Below are 10108 nucleotides of genomic sequence, written 5' to 3'. Positions count from 1 at the left end.
TTGTGGCAACAGCCACCCTCGATGTTGCTCGTCTCGTCGTGCACACCGCACTTCCCAACAACGCACTCGCTCACGCATTAACCCGCTCACTCGGCCACTCACTCATCCACTCGCCACACCGCAGGTCATAGCGACACACTCGCTCAAATACTCACTCACCACGCTGCAGGTCTCAACAACTCACTCACTCATCCACTCACCACACCGCAGGTCATAGCGACACACTCACTCAAATACTCACTTACCACGCTGCAGGTCTCAACAACTCACTCACTCATCCACTCGCCGCACTGCAGGTCATAGCGACACACTCGCTCAAATACTCACTCACCACGCTGCAGGTCTCAACAACTCACTCACTCATCCACTCACCACACCGCAGGTCATAGCGACACACTCACTCAAATACTCACTTACCACGCTGCAGGTCTCAACAACTCACTCACTCATCCACTCGCCGCACTGCAGGTCACAGCGACACACTCAAATATTCACTCAAATACTCACTTACCACGCTGTAGGTCTCAACAACTCACTCACTCATCCACTCACCACACCGCAGGTCACAACGACACACTCACTCAACAACTCACTCACCACACTGCAGGTCTCAACAACTTACTCACTCACTCATCACACCACAGGTCACAACAACACACTCACTCAACAACTCACTCACCACACTAGGTCTCAACAACTAACTCACTCATCACACCGCAGGTCACAGCGACACACTCACTCAACAACTCACTCACCACACTGCAGGTCTCAACAACTTACTCACTCACTCATCACACCGCAGGTCACAACAACACACTCACTCAACAACTCACCACACTAGGTCTCAACAACTTACTCACTCACTCATCACACCGCAGGTCACAACAACACACTCACTCAACAACTCACTCACCACACTAGGTCTCAACAACTTACTCACTCACTCATCACACCGCAGGTCACAACAACACACTCACTCAACAACTCACTCACCACACTAGGTCTCAACAACTTACTCACTCATCAACTCCGCAGGTCCCGACACTTTCCCACTTCCTCCCTCGCGCCACTCCACTTTAAAAAAAATCACTCACCTCGTCTCAATTTTTTTTACCCGGATTTTCACAAGAAATCACCTTTGCTCGATTCAAATTAAATGACTGCTTCGATGATGATGCTGTTTGTCGCTGACCGCGCGACGCTTAGCCACCTGCGTTAAAACGAACGCGCGGTGGGGAAGCGGTGGTGGTGCGGTTAGCGCGCCGAATGTTGACTACGCGTGGATTAAAGTGTGTGTGCCCTTTGTGGGTGTGTTGTATGTATGTTGAACTTCTATCGCACCGTACATAGCAAACCGTGCTAATCGGAGGTGTATGCATCCGTGTGAACGCGTGTCTGCATCTCTGTGTATTGAAGGTGCGTGTGTGTGTGTGTGCCAGAAGCGTACGGGTTATCGCGCTGCGCTACAAACCTGGCCAGCCGAGTTCGATTCCCGCTCACGGCCAATGCCAGTGACGATTATCTGAACCGGTCCTGGGTCTCCCCTAAGTCGGCTCAGCCTCAAATGAGTATCTGGTGCGATGTGTAAACATCGCCACTGGGGAGACAAAGGCGGCCGGGCGTGGTGTCGGCCACCCATCTCCTCGCGTGCTGTTCTGGCCTTCATAGGTGTTCGCTAACAGCACTAAACCCAAAGCATTTGGAAATTATTAATGTTCATGGAAGTTCCTGGGTTGATCAGCATGGTAAAACAAAATAACGGCGTGGTAATGCTTTAATCCATGAGTGGATTAACAAAGGGCTGTAAATTAGTATTGTGTGTATTATGTACGTATTGTTTGTACTGTATATAATTATACGCAGGATATGTTTTTAGTATTAAAATGTATACAAGTCAAATCTATGGTTGTGCAAGGAATTTCTGTGCAATCCACATGGCTCACCCATTTCACTGTGGAAACATGCAAAACCACAAATTCCTCAACATGATTTGTGCATGTACAACCATTATCTCATAAGTTTGATTGCCTTCATCATTTAAGCTTGGTCGGATAGAGGGGGCTAAACGGGCGCGGCACGGGCTGGAGAAGAGATGGACTGATGCGGGTACGGGAGGATGTGGAGCTGAGTGGACTTGCGGTGTCAATATCGGCCTCTGTGGAGGAGGAGGAGGAGGCTCGTGAAGGACGCTGCTGCTGCTGGGCAGTTTGGAGGCAGTCGCCCTCCAACAACAGCGGAGGGCAGAGGAGCGACGCTCACAACAACGAGCGGAGCGCCGGGCGGTTTAAAACACAGCGAGTAGGGGGCACAGGCGAATGTACATTCGCCAGTCATCTCAGCCATGGCACCTGGGTCTGTCCCGTAACCTCCTGTAAAGGAGCAGCGACAACTTTGCGTGGACTCAAAGTGCACCCAGCCTGGTACAGGCGCCGCGATGACGTCAACTGCGGTTTTTGCTGTTGTAGTTCATTATCCCCTTTCATATGTGTGTGGGTGTGTGCCTATTGAACACAATTCTCACACAACGTACCCAGTATGAAATGCTTTATTAACAAAATAAATACACGCGTGGAAGGGCTTTCGTTTACATGTGCTTTTTTAGAACAAAATATGCACATATATAGCACTCCAACAATTAGCAAGCCACGTCTGTGTCTGTCTCGTTTATATACCACCTCCGCGTGTACAAATACACGTGCTAAGAGTACGTTAAAAACACAAAGATAGAGATCCCCCTATAGCCTTCACATAATGCTTGGACAAGTGCTGTTAGCAAGCACCTATGAAAGCTGGCACGGCACACGAGGGATCGGGTGGCCAGACGTTTACACATCGCACCAGGTACCCATTTGAGGCTGAGTCGACCTAGGGGATGCCCATGGCCGGTTCAAATATCCACCTGTTATTGGTCGTGAGCGGGAATCGAACTTGGGTTGCCGGTTTCCCAGCGCGGTGCGCTAACCATTGCGCCACCGCTCCCCACACACACACGCAGACACACGCGCGTTCTCGTCGTAACAACATTATCTTCTCGTTTTTTTTGTTCGAATAAATAGAGAGAGAAGTGTACCGCATGCGGCGGCTGCATAAGGGGAACAAAGGCGAACGGGGCTAAGCATGCATAATCGGGCAAAGGGGGTAAACCTTCTGCATATTTTCTAATGTAGCGGACAACACGCGCGTGTGTGTAACCCATTCAGAGCGCCCCGTCTCCTGCAGAAAATGTGAATCTCGTTCTGATTTTGCACGCCCAGCCACCGCACAAAGGCTCCCCGCGCATCTTCTCTGTGGGCGGCGCGCCTTAAAAACGCTTTTAACATTGATTTTGTCCAGGAGCCCCCAAAGAGCAAACTTGAGCTACACACACACGCGCGCAGCACAAGCGAGGGATTGTTCTTTGTGTGTCTATTGATGCTATTCAACGCGTACACACACACACACACGCGCGCACACGCACGGCAAAGACAAATATCCCCGTATAGCCTCAACAGACTGTTGGGATGCAAGTGCTGTTAGCGAGCACCCATGAAGACCGGCACGGCACACGAGGGGGAGTAGAAGGCAAGGACAACGCCCGGCCACCTTTGTCTCCCCGGTGGCGATGTTTACACAGCGCACCAGGTACTCATTCGCGACTGAGTCTACCAGCGTAGCGCTAACCACTCCACTACCGCTCCCCCCCCCCCCCCCGTACCACACACACACGCGCACCTGCAATACACACGCAGATGCAGACACGCGTTCACACGTATGCTACACCTCCGATGAGCACGGTTGGTGGCTACGTACGGTGCGAATCAAGTCCAACATACACACACTTTCATTCACACACGCGCACAGGCACATTCGCACTTTCAAATACACACTCAGATGCATTCACACACATGCAACACACACAGACACAAATACATACACATTCACACATATTCTTGGTTCTTTCGGTAAAGTCACGCAAAGACCCCTGTATAGCCTACACGAACTGTTGGGGCAAGTGCTGTTCCTGAGCATCTTTGACGGCTGGAACGAGGGGGTCGGTTCGGCTAGAACCAACACGCCCGGCTGTCTTTGTCTCTCCAGTGGTGATGTTAACACACCACACCAGGTACTCTACTCGTTTTAAGGCTGAGTCGATCTATGGGAGGCCCAAGGACTGATCCAGACAATCGTCAACTGATGTTAGCCGTGGCTGGATAATCGAACTCGGGTCGCCGGCTTCGTATCCACCACTACGCTACCGCTCCCCATATTTGACACACACTCAATGTACCGCGAGCACGCACGCACGCGCACACACACGCGCCGTGTCTCTCTCTGGAAGACGACACCAGAGAGAGAGGAGACCGAGAGCGGCCGAGGGAAGGGCCGAGTGACGGAGAAGAGTGTTTCACATTGAAGTGGCCGAGAAGAGTGTTTCACATTGAAGTGGCCGAGAAGAGTGTTTCACATTGAAGTGGCCGAGAAGAGTGTTTCACATTGAAGTGGCCGAGAAGAGTGTTTCACATTGAAGTGGCCGAGAAGAGTGTTTCGCATTGAAGTGGCCGAGAAGAGTGTTTCGCATTGAAGTGGCCGAGAAGAGTGTTTCACATTGAAGTGGCCGAGAAGAGTGTTTCACATTGAAGTGGCCGAGAAGAGTGTTTCGCATTGAAATGGCCGAGAAGAGTGTTTCACATTGAAGTGGCAGAGAAGAGTGTTTCACATTGAAGTGGCCGAGAAGAGTGTTTCACATTGAAGTGGCCGAGAAGAGTGTTTCACATTGAAGTGGCCGAGAAGAGTGTTTCACATTGAAGTGGCCGAGAAGAGTGTTTCACATTGAAGTGGCCGCATCGCTGCTCGGTACGTTGAACTTCTTTCTCACCGTACTCAGCCAAGCGTCCTAATCGGAGGTACGAGGGAAGGACAAAGGGGTGTAATAGGGATAAGGATCTAAAAGTACGGTGGTGGCGGTGGTGCTTCTGGTACTGTGGGACTCGATGCGAAATTAAGACAGAGGGCTCACCCGCTGCGCCACCACGCACATTCCCACGCGCGCGCGCGCACACAGACGTCAACAAAACCCACCACCCTAGATTTCTAATAGTGGACTTAAGGGCTGACTCAAGTGGGATCATGAACCAAAAGGGAAGGCCAATGACAAAGCAACGGAATGCGGTCTCAATGAGCCTCCACCAGCCAGCTCCCCCAGACTCAAAAGGCCACAACTCCTCGACATTTGCATATCGAAAAAAAAACGTAGCCGGTGGGAGCGATTCCATCTCAAACGTCCCCGGGAGTCGTGATATGCTGGACGAGGGGGGGGAGTGAGAGGCGGGAAAGGGTGGACGGACAATGTTCTGTATGCCATCGTCAGGTTGTGAATACAATGATTGTTGGAGAGTGTTTAGAAGAACATAGCATGTGTATTATTGAGAGTGTGCAGCTGAGTTGAAAATAAGTTTGAATGTAGCTGCAGTGGGCTCTTTGGGTGGTTTTATGTTTTTGACCAACACAAAATAGCGTTCAGTGGTTTGCATCGCTGACAGCAGCGTTTTTTATTTTGTTGTTTTCATTAACAAAAAAACAATTTTCAGAACTTTTTTTGTTATTGAGTCACGTGATATCTCTTTCACTCTTTGCTCGGGGATATAAAAAAACCCAACAAGTGGTCAAGCAAATCAAATATCAAACTGATGCACTGTGAATAAGGGGCTCAATGGCCGAAATGTCCCATATTATGTGTATATATTTTTCCTTTTAAGGCCACAGTGTTGTTATCGACAAAGGTGTTGAATTGTCACTGTTGTTGTTGTTAGTTGTGCTTGTGTGCCAATGCAGCAGCAGCAAATAAGAATGATTTTTTTTAAACATCACTTGCATCAAGTGATACACTCCTCGTTCTTAAAGACACAGACACACTCGGAGCGAGGATATTTCAGTGTTTTTATGTAAAAAAGAGACCCCCCCTCCCCACATTTGACATATTTCCCGAAATATGCCGACAAGTTCTTTGACAATGGAAACATGTTTCGTTGCAAAGGTACGCATTTTAAAAAAATAACAACCTGAGATGGTTTTACATAAGTTAAGTCACGCATTTGATAAATTATTATTATTAAGGCGAGTTGTTCGCTGCTTGCCAGCCGAAGACCACGTTCTAAAAATACAATAAAATAAAAATATATATTTATATATTGTGTTTTATAAAAAACAATAACAATTACAATCAAAATATTAACATCACGGGGCTAAGTCGTCTAATGCTGTGATGTGGAATGCCATGCCGTCTAACGCATCACAATTGAGGACACGTGCTCTCCGTCTCACATCTCGTCGCCCAAGAGTGGCCACCACAGCAAATCCAAGTGCCAATCCGCCAAGCCGTCGATGCCACCACCACTTTTGGCAGGGGAGGTCATCGATTCATTGAACCAAACAGGAGCGCGGACGTTAAAGGCGCCGTTCAAACGATGCTGACATAGTTTAACACGTCCGTAGGCTTTTCGCGACCAATATCATTCATAATACACGGTTTTTTGGGGGGGGGGGTTAAATCGCGTAATTTTATAAAAAAACACAAGCTAGTTGTAATTACTGGCGAAACGTCGTACTCAAGATTGTAAATGTTGTGGCTTTGCTCTCCAACACACCGGGTGTGCTGTACTGGTAACGAATTGGCCACGATCTGTTTACGTGACAACCCTTACTAGTTGGCTGTGTCGGGTGGTGGCGGGTTTAACGACACATTTATACATTTACGCGATCTAACCCAACAAAAAAAAACCCTCTATTATGGATGCTCACCTACCACTCGGGGGATCACCTTTACCAAACAACAACGGCAAAAACGAATTTTGAAACTAAACGATGCGACGCAAGAAGTCCGCGCGGTCAGATGAAGTCGACAAACGAAGCGTTGTGCAGAAACTCCGTCCCGTTGGGGAAGGACGACCTCAGCAGCAGATTCTCGCACTTGACGTCCGCCGGCAGCGGACTGCACAGCGACTCGAAGTCAGAGTCTGGGGAACTGCAGGGTCTCGAGGCGGGGGAGCTCGAGGAAGCGATGGATGACAGCGACGACGAGGAGGACGAGGATGCGGGAGACAAGCTGTCCCCGCCGCTGGCTGCCCAGGCGGCTCGCACGATCTGCTGCTGCGACGGGCGGCACACGCCGGCGCCGCTCAGCAGGCTCTGGTCGGCGATCTGCAGCGTCTCGGTGAGCACCCAGATGTAGTTGTAGGCGAAGCGCAGCGTCTCTATCTTGGTGAGCCGAGCGTCGTCCGGCAGGGTGGGCAGCACCCCGCGCAGAGCGTCGAGCGCGTCGTTGAGGTTGTGCATGCGGTTGCGTTCGCGGTCGTTCGCTTTCATCCGCCTGTTCTGCTTGACGCGCACCAGCGGCTCGCCGCCGCCGCCGCCGCCGGTGCGGCCGGAGCCCCGGGATCTCGCCTTCCGCCGTCGCTGCTGCTGCTGCTGCTGCTCGGGCATCTGAGGTTTCTCTTCTTCGCAGGATGATGACGATGACGGCGACGACGACGGTGATGCGGATGACGATAATGTCGGCGATGATGATGGGGAGGAGGAGCTGCAAGGAAAGCGAGGAGACAGTGCCGGAGTGTCTTCTTCCATCGGCGATGGAATGGCGATGCCGCTGCTGGTGCCGCCGCCGCCGCCGCTGCTGCTGCTGCTCTCCGGATGGGTGGGTCCGTCGCCAGGAAATGGAGACATCATTCTGTTGGAAAACGAACAATAAAACATTTATTTACGGTAACCATCGAGGATTTGCTATGTTAGACCAAATGTTTCGTGGATGCAAGTGACTTTTTGTGGGGGGGGGAGGGAATTATTTTAAAATGCATGATGTGTCATGCTTCTGAACCAGAAAGTCAATCATTCACACCTCGTATTAGCATTGTTTGGATAAATATGCATGCGTGTATGTTGAACTTCTTTCACACCGTACATAGCCAACCGTGCTAAGTATTGCTACTTTTAATTGGCAAGGTAAAGGTTCAGCCCTGCAATTTCCGTGCTCACGCCACTCCTAGAAGAACGGCCTCAAAGAGCAACACTTGTTTCAAGAGATGGAGCAAAACAACTTCTGATAAAATAAAAAATATATATACCAGTTATACCCCAAGCTTAAGTTATACATTTTTTTAAATGTGTGTAGACAAAAACGAAATGCATCGTGATAAAGTGCCAGTATTGTGATGGTATATTCTGATTTCATAAGCTGATAATATATGTAGTGGCTTTGGTATTTATTTGTCGTGATAGCAGAATCGTAGAGTTATATTGTTCTAGTGGTATGGATTCGTACAGTTATACATTTATATTAAGAGTGGTATCACTAAGTTACGAAGTGACAGCATAGTCCTAGTGATTGTAAAGTCAGGCATTCACACACACACTGCAGTTACAGCATGGCCATGTTTGGATAGTCAAGTGATTATAGGTCAAGAGTGAGTATGTATTTATATTACTGTTTAAATAGCTGCTGTTGGTAGGCATGGGTCTGGGAGGCTGGTAGGCCATGAGGCTGTAATAGTATACGCATGCATGCACACCAATGTCATATACTATTGACATTAGAGTCATGGTGACAGAATGTTCATGTATTGCTAGCCTTGTGTCCTGCATTTACAACCTAGCCATCGTAAAGTATGTGACATCGTGACATAACAACCGTAAAAATAGCTTGCTCACGTACACTGATGCAAAGACACATTACAGACAGGCGTAGAATAAATATACACGGATTAATTCATGCATGTCACTAAGTTAGTAGGTGTATGCAGTGTGTTTTGTGATGCTGTCTGCCCACCGATCTAGACACGAATGCACATGTTACTCGCAGTGGCTTACGCAGTGACATTGCATTAACAGTGTGTGCTCATGGACATTGCTGCAAAGGCACACAGGGACACGTACAGAGGACAGAGATACCCCATCGTATTACATTTCAATCAGGTATGGCATGCAGTCAGTTGCAAATAACACAATGTCGGTAGTCAGTATCTGTTGCAGTGTGTTTGTATGTATTGCAGTCAGTAAGTTAACTTATGCAGTGTGTATGACATACGGGCCAGTAAGGTCACCTTTTGCAGTGTGTATGACATGCATACACACAGCCAGTAAGTTAGCGTATGCAGTGTGCGTATGACATACAACCAGGAAGTTAGCTTGTGCACTGTGTGTATGGGTGTATGCCATGCAGCGAGGTACGCTAGCTGATGCAGTGTGTGTGAGTGTGCAAGGGCTTTGCTCTGCTTGCATGCCCACCTCGCTGCTGCTAAGCTGGGGCCGATATCTGCTTGCTGCTGCTGCTTGCTGCTGCTTGGCCGGCGTGCTGGGCTCGTGGCGTGCGCGTCGCGTGAGTCGAGGGCGTCACGTGCGCGGCGCGTGCTCGGGATGAAGCCGGGGGCACGAGACTGGGAGTGCGAGGGTCGCGCGCGTCGCCAGCTCTTCCGTCTCTCTTCGCGCAGTGGTGCACGCGACTGCCGCACGCCCCACGGTATATAAGCGCCTCACCGGGCACACAATGGGCAACAAAGGCGGGAGGATAGTGGGGGGGGAGAGCCCCTCGAGGAGGGTACATAATAAATAAATAACTAGCACCACCACCACTACGACCCCACCACTACGACCCCACCCCCCAAGCACGTTTAGAGAGGAGGAGGAGGGTGAATGGAGGAGGGAGCAGAATCGAAGAAGTAGAAAAAGAAGGGGGGGTGGAAAAAAACTCTGTAAAGAATATCATCTATCCCTGCCCCACCACTAGCAGCACCCACCCACCCCCTCCCATCTCCAACCATCTCTACCCTCACACACACGCGCGCACGCACGCGCGCGCACAAATCCCTGCACCCATGTGACCGCCATCCACGCGCCCTCCATCCCTCCCGCCCTCGGCCGCTCTTGTCCGCCTCGTGTCCAGCCTTTAATCTGTGAATGCCCGGTGTTTTGGCACCAAAGTTGCACCACCACTGCCACCACCAACCACCACCACCCCCACCCCCGCCACCACACACACCATCCACCCCTCCTTCCATCCACACTCACCGCCCCGCGGGCTGCCTATGAGTGCGCACGTGCGCAGACACGGTCTTAGGGGCAGACGCGCGCGTGCACGCGA

General features: G+C 50.3%; 1 protein-coding gene across 1 annotated transcript; it reads right to left on the bottom strand.

Moving 5' to 3' along the window:
• Nucleotides 1-5902: 5902 nt before the first annotated feature.
• NEUROG2 (neurogenin 2) lies at nt 5903-9862 on the bottom strand. Its single transcript, XM_032969302.2, has 2 exons — nt 9256-9862; nt 5903-7702 (listed from the first exon to the last, which is right to left on the bottom strand). The coding sequence occupies exon 2, from the start codon at nt 7699-7701 to the stop codon at nt 6865-6867; it is 837 nt and encodes a 278-aa protein (XP_032825193.2). The 5' UTR covers nt 7702; nt 9256-9862; the 3' UTR covers nt 5903-6864.
• Between the last annotated feature and the right edge of the window lie 246 nt (nt 9863-10108).

Source organism: Petromyzon marinus, chromosome 41, assembly GCF_048934315.1.
Source record: "Petromyzon marinus isolate PM22_M1 ecotype Great Lakes invasive population chromosome 41, UKy_Petmar_22M1.pri1.0, whole genome shotgun sequence".
In the NCBI taxonomy this organism is placed as follows: domain Eukaryota; kingdom Metazoa; phylum Chordata; class Hyperoartia; order Petromyzontiformes; family Petromyzontidae; genus Petromyzon; species Petromyzon marinus.
This window is presented reverse-complemented; position numbering and strand designations above follow the sequence as displayed.